General features: G+C 42.4%; 1 protein-coding gene across 1 annotated transcript in view; it reads right to left on the reverse strand.

Annotated features, from left to right (window-relative positions):
- Positions 1–7,789: 7,789 nt before the first annotated feature.
- Positions 7,790–17,639, reverse strand: part of LOC125449225 (gastrula zinc finger protein XlCGF26.1-like) — a 34,752-nt gene continuing 24,902 nt past the window's right edge. The window contains exon 2 of the mRNA XM_059641459.1: positions 7,790–8,725. Coding sequence (XP_059497442.1) covers positions 7,966–8,725 — 760 coding nt within the window. The 3' untranslated portion in view covers positions 7,790–7,965. The remainder of the gene's footprint in view (positions 8,726–17,639) is intronic.

A 17,639-nucleotide genomic window follows, 5' to 3' on the forward strand; every position in this document is an offset into this window, starting at 1 on the left:
TAAGCTGACAGAGGAAGTGGTAAAGGTTGATACAATTACAACACATAAAAGACATATAGACAGGTACAAGAATAGGAAAGGTTTGGAGGATCAAACCATGGATCAAATGCAGACAAATGTTAGTTAAGTTTGGGATACCAGCTCAGCATGGACTGACCTAACCCCTCCCCACCTCCCCACCCATACTCTCCTCTCCACCTATCTTCTTCTCTATCCATCTTCAGTCCACCTCCCCCTCTCTCCCTATTTATTCCAGAATCCTCTCCCCAGCCCCCTTTTCTGATGAAGGTTTCAGTCCTGAAACATCAGCTTTTGTGCTCCTAAGATGCTGCTTGGCCTGCTAAGTTCATCCAGCTCCACACTTTGTTATCTTGGATTCTCCATCATCTGCAGTTCCCATTACCTCTTTAAGTGAGAGAAGGGTGTGGGAAAGGAATTACAATTCAGCAAGAGTGTTGACAAAATATTAACTTGCACTTTTCAATAACTAGGCATAAAATAGATTGATTGATTGATTGATTAGGAAAGGGGGCTGTGTAATGTGGGTCAGGACTAGTATCCATTTTGAAGAAGTCACCATTCCTGGTGTTTTACAGGACCTTTTCAGAGTCACTATTAATTTGTCACTTTCTAATTATTTGAATGTCCCTAGTTTTGTTCTTTCAGTTTTCCAATATTTTTGATTTTAAAAAAATCTCTGCTGAATGGTGACCTGATAGAAATTTACAAAATTAATGGGTAGAATGGATAGTTAAGAGTCTTTTCTCCAGGGTAGAAATGTCAATTATCTGGGGACATAAGTTTAAGGTAAAAGGAGATATGTTTAAAAGAGATGTGATGTTACACAGAGTGGTAAATACGTAGAAGGAACTGCCAGAGGTGGTGGTAGAAGCAGATACAATAGAAATGTTTAAGAGATGTTACGACAGATACGTGACAAAACAGGGAATAGAGGGATTTGGACTGTGTTAGAGACATGGTGTTTTTAGATTATGTGTAGGTACAGTCTTGATTGGTTGAGGCCAATCAATTTTTATGATATCAGTAAACACGCATCTTTTCAAGATATTTATTAAGAACAGAAATACTGGAGATTCTCAGCAGGTCTGGCAACATCTGTGGACGGAGCGACACAATTAACATTTTAAATCTCATGACATCCACAGAAACTGCCACACAGGAATGATTTATGCCCCAAAGCTCTTGGGCATATGTACATGTTACACCATTACTGAAGATTTCTTATCTACGATTTTATTCACTCCATCATTGGTTGTTGTTCTTTCTGCAGTTTTGGTCTTAAACTTAAGAATTTCTTCCCCCTCCAACTTTTTATTTCACTTCCCTCTTTTCTGGCATTCCTCATAACTGACCCCTTTGAACATGCTTTTGGATATTTGACCTAATATGTCTATGTGTCCCCATGAAACTGCTTGGTACATTGCATTGTTTAAAAAGTACTCTAATTTTTAAGCATGACAATTATTACTATTGTTGTTCTCCTGATCACTGTTTGGCATGGCTAAGCCCAAGGATCAGGACTCACAGGAAATATTGGAAGACTGAAATGGAAGAATAGGATCAAAGTGTGTATAAACTATGTAGTGATGAGATTGACAGGGCCTTGCAACTGCCTTTCTCCACTGCATCCGAAGAAAATGTGAACTTTGATGCAAAATAGAAATGAAGAAACAAAAAAATAACATAAAAGAATGTGGCCATCCAGGTAAGCTGGAGTGAATGGGCGCAGAGCCTGATCACTGACTAAGTCGATGAGGCTGTATCATTGTAACTCTGAGCAAAACAGCTTCTACAAACAAACCTGGAGATAGAGAAACTCCGAACTAACCAATGGGCTTGCTGTTTTCCACAACTGGGAAAAGGTGATTCTTTCTAAGCATTAAAGATCATTTGTTGTTGTGACCTCCATTATTTGCTGTGTCTGACTGAAGAATTGGGTTTGGCACACAGCCGAGTCACCATTTTAAGGACTGTGGGAAAACCTGAGCAGACGAAGAGTATGCACAGGTACAGGCGCTGAATCTAGAACAACGTGTAGAGAAGGGACAGCATGTGTGGCATAGAGTCATACAGCACAGAAACAGACCCTTCAGTCCAACTAGTCCATGCTTACCTGGTTTCCAAAACCAAACTTGTCCCATTTGCCTGTGTTTGGCCCATATACCTCTAAACAAGTTCTGAGAAGGGGTCACCAGACCCAAAACATTAACTCTGGTTTCTCTCTGACAGATGCGGCTATACCTGCTTAGCTTTTCCAGCATTTCTGTTTTTGTTCCCTCTAAACGTTTCCCCACATTTACTTATCCCAATGTCTTATAAATGTTGTAACTGTACTTGCTTCCTCTGGCAGTTCGCTCCACGAACAACACTGTGTGTGAAAAGAATTCCCTTCAGATGCCTTTTAATTGTTTCTCTTCTCACCCTAAAGATATGTCCCTTAGTTTTGACCTCCCCTACACCAGGGAAAAGACCTTTGCTATTCATCTTATCTGTGCTCATGATTTCATAAACATCTATGAAGTCACCCCTCAATTTTCTGTGCTCCATTTAAAAAAGTTCCAGCCTATCCAGCTAACCCTTAAATCTCAAACCATCCAGACCTGGCAACATCCTGGTTCAGAAAAGATTTACCATTTCCGATTTGATACTATCCTTCCTATAGCAGAGTGACCAGAACTGTACATAGTACTCCAAAAGTGGCCTCTCTAATGTCCCGTACAACCTCAACATATCATCCAAACTCCTAAAATCAATGGTCCTTCTTAAACATCTTCTTAACCACCCTGTCTACCTGTGACACAAATTTCAAACAACTATGTACCTGAACCCCTACCGCTCTCTACTCAGAAACACGACCCAGTGCTCTATCATTAACTGTATAGGTCCTGACCGTGGTTTACCAAAATGCAACATCTTGCATTTATCTAAATTAAACTTCACCTGCCTCTCCTCAGCCCACTGGCCCAGCTTTGCGATCTTGGATAGGCTTCTTCACAGTCCACTATATCACCAATTTTGGTATCATCTGCAAACTTACTAACCATACCTCCTAAATTCTCATCCAAATCATTTATATAAATGACAAACAAAAGTGGACCCAGCACTAATCCCTGTGGAACACCTTTGGTCACAGGCCTCCAGTCCGAAAATAATCGACCACCACCACCATCTGTCTCCTATCATCAATTTTGTATCCAAGCTCTCCCTGAATCCCATGTAATATAACTTCATTAATTAGTCTACCATGTGGAACCTTGTCAAAGTTTTTACCAAAGCACTCTGCCCTCATGAATCTTTTTGGTTACATCCTCAAAAATCTCCAGCAAGTTTGTGAGCCATGATTTCCCATGCACAAAGCCATGCTGACTTTCCAATAATCAATCCTTTTGCCTTTCCAAATGCATGTAAATCCTATCTCTCAGAATCCCCTCCAACAACTGATCCTCCATTGAAGTCAGTCTCAGTTCCCAGACTTCTCCTTACAGCCTTTCTTAAACAAAGGACCTTTCAGCCCTCCGCACCTCACCCATGGGTCTAAATGATACAAATATTTCTCGAGGGACCATGCAATTGCTTCTCTAACTTCCCACAACATCCTCTGGGATATACTTGATCAGGTCCTGGAGATTTATCTACCTTTTTATGTTTTTGAAGAACTCGAGCAGTTCATGTTCTAAAATATGGATGCTTTCAAGACACCACTATTCAATTCCGAGTTTCCTATCCTCCATTTCTTTCTCCACAGTAAAAACTGACATTAAATATTCATATAGTATCTTCCCTATCATAGAACATAGAACATAAAAGCTCAGTACAGGACCATCAGCCCTCGATGTTGTGCCGACCTGTCATACCAATCTGAAGCCCATCTAACCTACACTATTCTATGTACATCCATATGCTTATCCAATGACGACTTAAATGTACCTAAAGTTGGTGTATCTACTACCGTTGCAGGCAAAGTGTTCCATTCCCTTACTACTCTGAGTAAAGGAACTACCTCTGACATCTGTCCTCTATCTTTCACCCCTCAATTTAAAGCTATGCCCTCTTGTGCTCGCCATCACTATCCTAGGAAAAAGGCTCTCCCTATCCACCCTATCTAACCCTCTGATTATTTTATATGTTTCAATTAAGTCACCTCTCAACCTTCTTCTCTCTAATGAAAACAGCCTCAAGTCCCTCAGCCGTTCCTCGTAAGACCTTCCCTCCATACCAGGCAACATCCTAGTAAATCTCCTCTGCACCCTTTCCAAAGATTCCACATCCTTCTTATAATGCAATGACCAGAACTGTACACAATACTCCAAGTGCGGCCGCACCAGAGTTTTGTACAGCTTCACCATAACCTCTTGGTTCCGGAACTCGATCCCTCTATGAATAAAAGCTAAAACACTGTATAGATAATAAAATGTGAGGCTGGATGAACACAGCAGGCCAAGCAGCATCTCAGGAGCACAAAAGCTGACGTTTCGGGCCTAGACCCTTCATCAGAGAGGGGGATGGGGGGAGGGAACTGGAATAAATAGGGAGAGAGGGGGAGGCGGACCGAAGATGGAGAGTAAAGAAGATAGGTGGAGAGGGTGTAGGTGGGGAGGTAGGGAGGGGATAGGTCAGTCCAGGGAAGACGGACAGGTCAAGGAGGTGGGATGAGGTTAGTAGGTAGCTGGGGGTGCGGCTTGGGGTGGGAGGAAGGGATGGGTGAGAGGAAGAACCGGTTAGGGAGGCAGAGACAGGTTGGACTGGTTTTGGGATGCAGTGGGTAGAGGGGAAGAGCTGGGCTGGTTGTGTGGTGCAGTGGGGGGAGGGGATGAACTGGGCTGGTTGAGGGATGCAGTGGGGGAAGGGGAGATTTTGAAACTGGTGAAGTCCACATTGATACCATATGGCTGCAGGGTTCCCAGGCGGAATATGAGTTGCTGTTCCTGCAACCTTCGGGTGCCATATGGTATCAATGTGGACTTCACCAGTTTCAAAATCTCCCCTTCCCCCACTGCATCCCTCAACCAGCCCAGTTCATCCCCTCCCCCCACTGCACCACACAACCAGCCCAGCTCTTCCCCTCTACCCACTGCATCCCAAAACCAGTCCAACCTGTCTCTGCCTCCCTAACCGGTTCTTCCTCTCACCCATCCCTTCCTCCCACCCCAAGCCGCACCCCCAGCTACCTACTAACCTCATCCCACCTCCTTGACCTGTCCGTCTTCCCTGGACTGACCTATCCCCTCCCTACCTCCCCACCTACACCCTCTCCACCTATCTTCTTTACTCTCCATCTTCGGTCCGCCTCCCCCTCTCTCCCTATTTATTCCAGTTCCCTCCCCCCATCCCCCTCTCTGATGAAGGGTCTAGGCCCGAAACGTCAGCTTTTGTGCTCCTGAGATGCTGCTTGGCCTGCTGTGTTCATCCAGCCTCACATTTTATTATCTTGGAATCTCCAGCATCTGCAGTTCCCATTATCTCTAAAACACTGTATGCCTTCTTAACAGCCCTGTCAACCTGGGTGGCAACTTACAAGGATGTGTACATGTACACCGAGATCACTCTGCTCATCTACACTACTAAGAATCTTACCATTAGCCCTGTACTTTGCCTTCCGGTTACTCCTACCAAAGTGCATCACCTCACACTTGTCTGCATTAAACTCCATTTGCCACCTCTCAGCTTATCTATGTCTCTCTGCAACCTACAGCAACCTTCGTCACTATCCACAACTCCACCGACCTTAGTGTCATCTGCAAATTTACCAACCCATCCTTCTACGCCCTCATCCAGGTCATTTATAGAAATGACAAACAGCAGTGGACCCAACACCGACCCTTGCGGTACACCACTAGTAACTGGTCTCCAGGATGAACATTTCCCATCAACTACCACCCTCTGCCTTCTTTCAGCAAGCCAATTTCCGATCCAAATTGCCATATCTCCCACAATTCCATTCCTCCGCATCTTGTACAATAGCCTATTGTGGGGAACCTTATCGAACGCCTTGCTGGAATCCATATACACCACATCAACCGGTTTACTCTCATCTACCTGTTTGGTCAACTTCTCAAAGCCGCGGATCTACATGTAAGTGACTAATTCACCCTTCCCCAGCCCTGAGATCTCCTTATACATCAGTCTTCAAAGTCTCCCTGACATTTTCTTTTGTTCTTTTTGTCATAACTGTTCATTTATAGTAAACTTGAGGATTTTTCAATAAGTTTCCATCTTCCATACGTGGTCTTGCCTGTCCTGTCTTTCCAATCTCCCCAAGATCGCATAAGGGTGGCTCAATGTGGGTCACAAGCTGGGGATACTCAAATTCCTCACAAACATCTTTCTCTTATTCCTATTAATTCGTTCCGATCCCGTAAAGATAGGGAACCTGCCAGCTCTGCCAGATGGTCGAGGAAACTAACTTAATCACATATTATACATTCAGACTTCGTGGCAAAGAGGCTTTATTAGTGATATCACGGGCTGCCAAAAGGTCAGATCCGTAGTCTCTAATGCGTACAAAAACAAGGCAATACTTATACACTCCATTATAGATTGAGACACAGGTAGTATTGCATGCAAACAAGCACATACACAGTTTACCACATCCCCTTAAGGCAGGTCACAAGTCACAATTTCGGAACTTGTGGTTGCTGATTCGTCAACTTTAAGCAGAATGGGTCTTAAACTTCTGGTTAACATTGCGCAACATGATCTAAGCTTTCTGCAGTCGTGCAACAATTTGTCACGTATATCTTACTTGACCTATTTTCCCATCATTCCATCCTCTTATTCGAGGCTTTAGCCACATTCTACGTCTAATCTCTCTTCATACCCTAATTATTCTTCCACACAGGGGACTCAAGGTTAAGAGGGGATGAGAGAAAATATTTTTCATCCAGAGGGTGTTGGGAATCTGGAATTCACTGTCTAAAGAAACCCTCATGATATTTAAGTAGTATTTAGATGTGCACTTGTGATTCCAAGGTATTACAAGGCTATGGTCTAAGTGCTTGAAAATGGGATTAGAATAGCTCTCTTATTTTAGAACAGCTGGGTTGTTTTTGACCGACTGAGACTAGATGGCCAAATGGTATTTTTCTGTGCAGTAGATTTCTACAACTATGGCTTCAGAGAACAATGGGAGGTTGGAGATAGGGCAGTATGCAAGAATGAAGATGTCAAGCTTTTTTTTACAGGAGCGGAAATGATGGCAGATTTGAAGGACAGAGGGAGAGTTCCTGAAGGGAAAGACAGGATGGTTTATATCAGCAAATATGGAAAAATTGAGCGATCAGTCAGGCAGTGGGAAAAGGTTTGACTGAGCAGCTGGTGGGTTTCACGGATAAAGTGAGAGGTGATGAATGAAAATGGAGGATGAACAAAAGAAAACTGCCATCTTCGGGCTCAGAGAAGGAGGAAATTCTGAGGTAATATGATCAGTGGAAGTCAGGGAAGTTGATCTGATTGTCTTAATCTTAGTAACAGAAGAAACTTCAGGAGCTCCTCACATTTTTCATGGAAGAAACAGACAAAATGATGAATTCTTCAGGGGAACTAATTTATATTTCAAGGAAATATATGGCATTTAAGGCAATGATAATTTATTTATCATTATCCAGGATATTAAAACCTCAAAGTGGCCTGAAGTTTTATAAAAATAGACCCCATTGAACAAAAGAGATAATAAAGTGTAGAGCTGGATGAACACAGCAGGCCTAGTAGCATCAGAGAAGCAGGAAAGCTGATATTTTGGGTCTGGGCCCTTCTTCAAAACTCTTCTGAAGAAGGGTCCAGACCCAAAACTTCAGATTTCCTGCTCCTCTGATGCTGCGTGGCCTGCTGTGCTCATCCAGCTCTACACCGAGTTATCTCAGATTCTCCAGCATCGGCAATTCCTACTACGCCATTGAAGATAATTCAGTTCTGGATGTTACAAACCGCAAAATCCAATCATTGCAGTTATTTATGAACTCGCTGGTGTGTCAGCAGGTTGGATGACTGAGTAAATCCCTTCCCACATGCATGACAGGTGAATGGCCTCTCTCCAGTGTGAACTCGCTGATGTTCAGTCAGGTGAGATGACCACTTGAACCCAGTCCCACAGTGAGAGCACCTAAATGGTCTCTCATCGGTATGAATGCGTTGATGGAGCATCAGTTCCCTGGAGCCTTTGAAGCACTTCTCACAGTCTGGACATTTAAAAGGTCTCTCCTCAGTGTGAACACGTAGGTGACATGTCAATTCCCTGGAACTTTTAAAACATTTCCCACAGTCTGGACATTTAAAAGGTCTTTCCCCAGTGTGGACTCGCTGGTGTCTCAGCAGATCAGATGACTGAATGAATCTCTTTCCACACTCGGAACAGTTGAATGGCCTCTCCCCACTGTGAACCTGCCGGTGCCTCAGGAAGCTGGATGAATCGGCAAAGCCCTTCCCACATTCAAAGCAAGTAAATGGCCGCTCCCCAGTGTGAACTTGCCGGTGTGTCAGCAAGTTGGCTGACTGCGTGAATCCTCTCCCACACACGGTGCAGGTGAATGGCCTCTCACCAGTGTGTCTGCGGCGATGAATTTCCAGCTTTGATGGAGAAATGAATCCTTTCCCACAGTCACCACATTTCCATGGTTTCTCCCCAGTGTGACTGCATTTATGTTTTGACAAACCAGATGATTGGCTGAAGCCTCGTGCACACGCAGAACATGTAAATGGTTTCTCTCCACTGTGAACAATGTTTTGTCCTTCCATGTTCACAGACCTGTGAGATTCAGCTCCCGACAAATATCGTGCATCTGTCAGGTCTTGATGCTACGTGTGGTGGTTTGAGCTTCCCACCTGTAAAATGAGTTTAAAAATAAGAGAAAGCAGCTGATGGAGATCTAAAAAAGAACATAAAGAACATCAAAACTAGGAACTGGAGTAGGCAAATTCAGTCCCTCAAGCCTGCTCTACTATTTGATGTGAGCATGGCTGGTCTGATCTCAGCCTCAATTCCACTTTCCTGCTCACTCTCTCCATAACCCTTAAATCTATTCTTAATTGAACAGGTTGTGAAACTGAGCTGAGTGAATCTGGTAATTTGACGGCAGCACCGTGAAACTATAAGCATGAAAGCTGCACATGGATTGGTTTAGAAACCCAATCTGCCTAGGGGAGGTGATGGCCTCATGCTATTATCGCTGGACTGTTAATCCAGAAACGCAGACAACTTTCTGGGGACCTGGATTCAAATCCCACGATGGCAGATGGTGGAATCCGAATTTAATAAATACCTGGAATTAACAATCTAATAATGACCACACATCCCTTGTTGAATGTCAGGAAAAACCCATCTGGTTCACTATTATCCTTCAGGGAAGGAGAGTGCCATCCTTACCTGGTCTGGCCTTCATGTGACTCCAGACCCACAGCAATGTAGTTGACTCTCAACTGCCCTCTGGGCAATTGGGGATAGGCAATAAAGGCTGCCTAACCAGCTCTGCCCTCATTTCCATGAATTAATTTTAAAAAACCCAACCTGTTCACCAATGCTCTTCACAGAAGAAATCCACCAACCATTTTGATGGACACAAGACTCTGACCTTGACGTGATGACTGAGAGAGGTTGAACAAAGGGGAGACAAAGTGGTATTTGTACATCTATGAATCAACCAGAGCGTTGACAGAATTCCCCAAATCCACAATGCCCAACTCCTCGAAGGGCAACACCAGCTTGCGCATGGAAAAACCATCACCTCCGAGCCTTCCATCAGTTAGTTTATGCTGGATAAAGACTGTTCACCTGCTCCATGTGCAATAGTGGAGAGAGAAAGAGACGTGAGAGTTTCGGTTGGAAGGGCACAACTCAGAGTTAATCTGCGCGAGAGAGATTGGCTGTGAAAATTAGGAGGGTGTGAAGAGGTGTAAAAGTCTGGGAGGGTGGGGAGAGCTCAGAGTTTGATAAGAAGGGAAGAGCTGTGACAGTTTCCATGTTGTGAGAGTTTGGGTTAAGCTGTGACATTTTTGCTGGAAACAGCTGAGACAGTTAGAATGGGGAGCAATCTAAGAGAGTTTGGGCAGTGGGGGAGGATGTTGAGGCTAGGGACGGTTGTGACGATGAGAATATTTGGGATGGGGAAGTGCTTTGAGATTTAGGTTAGAGAGGCAGCACTGAGTGAGTTGATGGGGGTAAGAACTGCGAGTCTCTGGACAGGACAGAGGGCTGTGAGACCTTGGAACCAGGGGTACAGCTGTGAGTGTTAGTTTGGAAGACTGTTCAAAGTGTTGCAGGAAAAGAGAGCTGTGAAGGTGGAAGGAGGGACAGTGCGGTTTTGACACTGTAAGGTTTGTAGTTTAAAAAAAGAACACCTACCTTTTCACTGGATTTTCAAGATCACAATTGCGTCTTAGAAATCAGGCAGTTGGCCACACTCAATTACAAAAATTAGGAATCTGAAATGATCTCACAGCTAACAGCCACTCTAACAAGGGCCTATCACTGCCTGAGAGCTCATTAAACCAATGTTTTGTTTCCAGTCTCAGTTTGGGAAGCGCTGAAGTAGGAAACTTAAAAACAAAAAACCTGTTTTCATTCGGTGATGGCTGAGGAAAAAGGGACACATTCAAGTTGTGGGCAAGAATTGGAGGAAATGTAAGAAAAAGCTTTTTTAACACGGTGAGTGTTAATATCCAGAACTTACTTCCTGCAAGGTTGGTGGAAGGAGATCAATCAATGGTTTAAGAATGGATTAAGGGAGGAAATTGGAACGACACTCAAGGGAGATAAACTTGTTGGGCTTTGGAAATACGGCAGGAGAATAAGACAGACCTAACTGCTCTACAGGAAGCTGGCATAGACTCGATGCGCTGAGTGGCTTCTTGCTATGCTTAGTTTGTTTCCCTCTGCTCATAATTAGTTGAAGTAGAAACATAGAAAATAGGAGCACAGTAGGCCATTCAGCCACTCAAGCCTGCTCAAACATTCAATCCAATCATGGCTGATCATCCAGCTCAGTGTCCTCTTCCCACTTTCTCCTCACATCCTTTGGTTGCTTTGATTGAAGAACTGCATTAACTCATTCCTGAAAACAATCAATGTTTTGTCCTCAAATGTGGCATATAATTCCTCACCACTCCCTGGGAGAAGAAATGCCTCCCCATCTCAGTCCTAAATGGCCTACCCATTCCTTAAAATCTAGGTATCATTCAGATACATCTGCACTACACACCCTTAAAGACCTGTGGGTGGGGAAGAGAAGGAAAGCTGTGAGAGTGGAAAGTAAGTGAGCTGGGGATTAGAGGTGTGAGTCAGTCAATCTATGCAGCCTATCCATTCCAAGGTGGGATACCCTAAGCTGACCAAAGTGCTTCTGGTGCTTTTCCCCCACACACTAATATCTGATTTTCCCACAAACAGAATGGACAAACTTCTTACTTTCACGATCAAAACCCAATGATATTCAGGTCCTGATGATTCGAGCGACTCTTAGATTTTGATGTTGTTCGGAACCCAGCTGATAGCAATACTGGACAAGTCAGATCCCAGATCAAAACCTGGCTTAATAGAGCATAAATTTTATGTTTTTAGTTGATTACCTTGGTGGTCGGTCACTATTCACCCACATTCACAGAAGGCTGCCAATGCTCTTTTAAAACAAGAACATTACATAAAATATGGGAAAAAGTGCTAATTTTACCTATCTAAATCAATTTTACAAAATCTTAGCATTCAATCTTTTCTCCCCAACAACATTCTTTTCAGATATCAATCCCAGGGAAATATCACTCCAGGTTTTTAGACATCTTCCCAGTCTGATAGTTTAAAAATGCTTTCACAAATGTGTGCAACATGGAGACTTCACAATCAAAACCCTGTGGTTATGATGAATACTGCTCTACTGGATTAAAAGCCCGAGTTTTCTGAACTAAACTTGAACTAAACTACCAGTGTTTCCTGATCATTTTTGTTTCTGTATGTTATGAAATCAGCAGATTAAACGTATCATCCACTTATTCGCTAAGCCATAAACTTTCTTGGAAATTATTCAGGTCAATTCTTCAAATTAATTTCTGAGTTTTATATAAAAGAGTCACCTTCATAGAACTGGAATCAAAACACTTTTTAATATTTTTAAAGTGCACATTTCCAAACTATAGTAATATTTACTGTATCCTTTCATCACAGATTTCTGAGGAAGGTTCACTGGATCTGAAACATTAACTCTGTTTTTGCCTTCACAGATGCTGCCAGGCCTGCTGAGTTTTGCCAGCAACTTTATTTTTCATCCTGATTTACAGCATCCACAGGTCTTTTGTTTTTTATTTCACCACAAAGTGATGCAAGTTTTCAGTGTCCCATCTGTAGTTACTTCCATTTGATTTACAAAAAAAAATGCCATTCCTGTCAATGCAAGATCAAAATCTAGAAGAGACAAACATTTTTCTGGGTTTGAATTTGCTATGTGTAAAAATCTTTTAGCACCCTTTAAGATGGTCCAGGACAGGACAGAAATTCTCCTTGCATTTCCTGGCCAAGGATAGCCACATATTGCTCCTGGTGAACTTTACTCCTAGTGAAGCTGGTTACCATTTATTACTCCCCATCCTGATAAAGAAGTACATCCACTGTTCCACACAATATAAACACAGGACTGGTACCTTCTTATACAGGGTTTACAGTCTAAGTGTTTGTGAAGCCTCCCTACACTGTCTCCATTTCACTGCATTCTCATTGCCTGCACAAGAAAAACAAGCCTCTCTTCACTGCCATTGCTTGCACGTACACATTCCAACTGACAATGTTGGGCTGATTGCCTTCTTAATGTTTTATTGTAGAAAATCCATCTGATGATTCCTCTGTGCCCAGTAACTGACTGAACAACAAAATCCAAACACTTGTATTTGACTATCATTTCTTAACAGAGACACATTTTGTCATAGCTTTTTACCTTGTACTCATCAGGATAATATATAAAGACATCAATAAAGGAACAGATCGAACATTTCTACTACTACAAGGGGATGATGTGGATTGGTTGGCAAGTGGACTCTGGTGGTCATTTTGCCACGTAGAATGCAACAATTAATGATGATTGACTATTAACAGCAGGGAAAAATGGCTGTCAGCTATTTTGATAAGTTGAAACAGGCACAGTGCATGCACACGTTCTTTCTGCCTGCAAAGAGCAAGACCTTGATATGCTACCAGTACTCACAAATATACCATATTGCAAGCTTGTTTGACAACCCTATATTGGTGTAATTCTTCACACAGCCAATTTCATCCAGAAGACACAAAGCCTAATATAATATCGGACAGTACGCTGTGAATTTCGTAAGCATGTGCTGGTTGGGCATAGTCAGTGCCTTGTTTGTTGCAAATAGTTGAAGAAATATGCTCTTTAAAACAACGAGTCAATATCTGGGACAAACTGGTGTTTTTGCAGGTTGAATTACTGAGCAAACCTCTTCTCACATTCAGAGCAGGTGAATGAGTTTTCCCCAAAGTGAACGCACTAGTGTACAGGAAAAACTCACTGGCGAGCTGGAAAGATCCCCAGAATCTAGTCGCACAATGATACAGGCTGAATGGTCTGGCTTTGAAAAGGTCTCTCCACTATCTCAAGTTGTTTCAGGATGACTGCACATACACCTTGTTCTGCACTGTCCGCTATAAAGATCATATCCATGCATGCACCCTGCCATTTATCAGCCACGCCGTACAGTGAAATGAGTCGCAGGAGCTAGGATAGAGGTTTAAAAGTGAAGTGAAGCTGAATCTGAAACAATGAACATTCTCCAGGTTCACTGTCTGCCTCTTTCAGCTTCCCAACTAACCCACATCAACACAATGGTTCGATTTTCTTTTGTTGGAGAACGACTTCCCCGGCACTTCTGAGTTACCACTTGTTATCCAGATTTGACAGCAAATCGATACACTGCTTCAATGTCTGAAGAGTCATGAACAGTATTGAGCTTTGTGCAATCATTAGAAAACATCCCCACTTCTAACCTAAAGATGGATGAGAATGCTTCAGCACTGATGTGCTGGACATTCCACACCATGTTCCACACATACCATGCCTCCACCCCAACTGCCAACCGCCATTCAGAAGAATTGAGATAATTTGGATCCCTCCTCCTCCTCCGCCTGTTAGTTTTTTAATTATTCACTCTCATTCACAATTGGATTCAGTAGACCAACAGAGCTTAGTCATGATGCGTTGGTTCAGGGATCACTCAACCCTGTTTATTGCACATTACAGGAGAAATGCAAAAATACTGCAGTGGATGCAGAGATTTACCAGGATATTGCCTGACTGGAGAGTTTCAGTCACGATGACAGATTAAACAGATTGTGATTGGTTTCCTCACATAGAAGAGATTGAGAGGGGCATACATTGGGTAACAGGATGGAACCTTACTCCTTGATGGAGACATCAAGGGCCATGGCAGAAGAGACAGAAAGTTTAGGTGAGATTTGAGGGAAAACATGTTCACCCAGCGGTCGTGGGAATTTGGAATTCACTGCCTGTCAGCGTGGTAGAAGCAGAAACTTTCATAACTTTAAGAAGTATTTAGATGAACACTTGTGATGCAAAGGCATACAAGGCTATGGACCAAGTGCTGGAAAATGGAATTAGAATAGTTAGCTGGTTGTTTTTACCAGCATGTACCCAAAGGGCTGAAGGGCCTTTTTATACACCATAAACCCTTAGGAGTCTATGCTTTTACAGTTTGGTATGCAAGTAGTCCTGCGTTGTTACTTCACCAGATTGACACCACAGAAGTGACATCCAACTGACCTGGTCCTATCCTTGTCCTTTTTAAAAGGTGGAAAGACTGGGACATCCAGATTGCAAACATTTTCCACACTGAGAATCCTTTGGTGCAGAACTGGGACATCTGGTCAAAAAATAAATTCCACCCTCTTCTCACATAATCACAAAATGTCTCCAAACACAACTCACACTGTTCACACTGAGAATCCCAGGGTGGAGAACTGGGACATCCTGTCACCAAACACATCCAACCCACTTTTCATAAGAGTCAGACAAATGGTTATTTGTAAGGCAAAGGTACATCAGCTGCAAAGGCGAATGAAGAGAACACTGGAAATAACCAGAGTGACGCACTAGGAAAGCGGCACTATTGGGATTCTAAAGGTCAATTCAAATCATAATCACCAATATAACAGACTCCAGTTAAAACTCTGATTCTGTCCATGATGTGAATGTTCTCAAAGAGTCCGTACAGCCCTAGAAAGACTTTCCCCATCTCTTACAGCAAGTAAGAACTCACTTGTTGTACAAATTGGGTTTTCCATCCCATGGATGTCTGAAATTTATCTTGGCTCACAGCTCAACTTATAGAAATTAATTAATTTTGATTATGCAAATGAGGTCATTTCGTTTCTCAGTTCTTGATCTGATACATCATTGCTATTGATGACTGAGGGCAGACCAGGGTGTCTATCAGCAGCTGAATATGTGCCTCACCAGTGTCCAAGCTAATTCAGCTTTGTGAAAAAAACAATTCCCAACAGATACAACCCATCACACCCATAGCAATCATTGCAAACTGATTATCCCAAACCACTACTTGTAGGAAATGTAGGGGCTGGTATATCCTGCGATATAGAGATATGCTTAGCTGATGGATTGATTATACAGACCTGCTGACCCACAGTGAAAACAGGTTACTGGTTCATCCTCATAATGATAGACAGGTTAACCTGGTGGATTAAAGCTTCTCCATTCTGAAAAAAATGATGCAGTCATGACAGATAAAATCTGTTGGAACTGGATCTTCACCAGATGGGGCTTTCTGAAAACTCTAGAGGATCAAATTCCACAGGAGAAGTAATTCAGTAATTCAATCAAGCCTTATGCTAAACATCATTTCCATAATCCCAACCACCTCAAGTCCAGGGATGATGGAGAGCTTCAATCACAATCAGAACAACACTGAAAAAAACTGTCATGGAAGGAGCTGATGATCTAGTCAGGGCCAATTTGATTCTCTCCTGTTCAGTCCCCAGTCATAGTCTTCTTCAACTCATGACACATCAGCAAATGCACAATGTGTCAAACACATTCTACCCTGCTCTTGTAAGTGCTCAAGACAAACAGCTATTTATAAAGCAGAGGTAAGTCAGCAGCAAGGGAAAATTGTTACTTATCAGATTCATGATCAGAATATCTAAAAAGCCTTGGAATCCTCACTGCTCCCAGCAACAGAGAAGATGGTGCTGCAAATTTCCACACCCTTTCAGGAGGACCACGCCAACTATTATATTAACTGTTCAATGCTATTTTTGGGGGAGGACTGTGACGGTGGTGAAGTTAAAAAACATTTTCAATTGAATTGGGAGGAAACTAATCTCAATTATTCAGAAAAGAGGAAAAGTAGCTATAGAAAACTCTGATTACAGCATATTTGGAGCACTGTGAGCAGATTTGTGTACCATACTTCAGACAGGATTTATTGGCCTTGAATGGAGTACAACATAGGTTTACAAGAATTATACCTGGTCTTCAGGTGTTAAATTAGGAGGTTAGATTACACAGATTAGGCATGTTTCCTAAAAATTTAGAAGGTTACGGGGTGATCCGGTCAAAGTCTTCAAGATGTTACCTGGAAAAGACAGGGTAGATAAACCATTTTCACTGGTTGGAGGTTATAGCACTAGAACTAGTCTGAGAATCAGGAGAGATACTAGGAAACACTTCTACACACAAGAGGTGCAGAAATTTTGAAATCTCTTACACAAATGCAGTTGATGCTGGATCAGCTGTTAGTTTTAAACCAGAGATCGATAATTTATTGTTAACCAAAAGTATTAAGGGATATGGGCCAAGGCAGATTCTTGGAGTTAAGCCACAGGTCAACCATGATCTCATGAAATGGTAGAAGAGACTCAAGGAGCTGAATAGCCATGTTCCTATGTTCCCATGGAGATCAATGTAAACTGTACAAAATGAGGAGGTCACATGACATTCCTAAATGTCTAAATAAGCAAGGAGCAAAACAAACTAACCATCACTCAGGAAAAAGTGCTACATAAAATAATAGGACTAAAGACCAATAAGTCCCCGGGCTTGATGAGATACATCCTAGGATTTCAAAGTAGCTAGAGATCGTAGATGCAGTTTTCAAGTATCCTTAGATGACCAGATTAGTCCCATAGGACTAGAAAACTGCCAATGTAACATGTTTATTTGAAAATGGGAGAAGAGAGAAAACAGATGTTGATAGGTCAGTTAGCTTAATGTCTGTTATTGAAAAATGTTAGAGTCTATTGTAAAGGATCTAATAGCAAAGCATTCAGAATTACATAATATGATCAAGCACAGTCAGCATGGCTTCACAAAGAAGAAATCATTCCTGAAACATTTACTAGAATACCCTGAGATGGAAACAAGCAAGTTAGGAAAAAGTAAGGCAGTGGATATAACACATGCGGATTTTCAGAAGACGTTTGATAAGGTGTCACGTTAGGCTATTTGATACGATAAGAGCCAATCATGCTGGAAGGAACAGATTAGCGCTAATTAACTAATAGAAGACACAGGGTTGAGAAAAGGGGGTCATTTTCAGGCGACGTGGAACTAGATGAGTGCCGCAGAGCTGGGGCCACAATTATTTACAATATACGT

This window comes from Stegostoma tigrinum, chromosome 42, assembly GCF_030684315.1.
Source record: "Stegostoma tigrinum isolate sSteTig4 chromosome 42, sSteTig4.hap1, whole genome shotgun sequence".
NCBI lineage: Eukaryota > Metazoa > Chordata > Chondrichthyes > Orectolobiformes > Stegostomatidae > Stegostoma > Stegostoma tigrinum.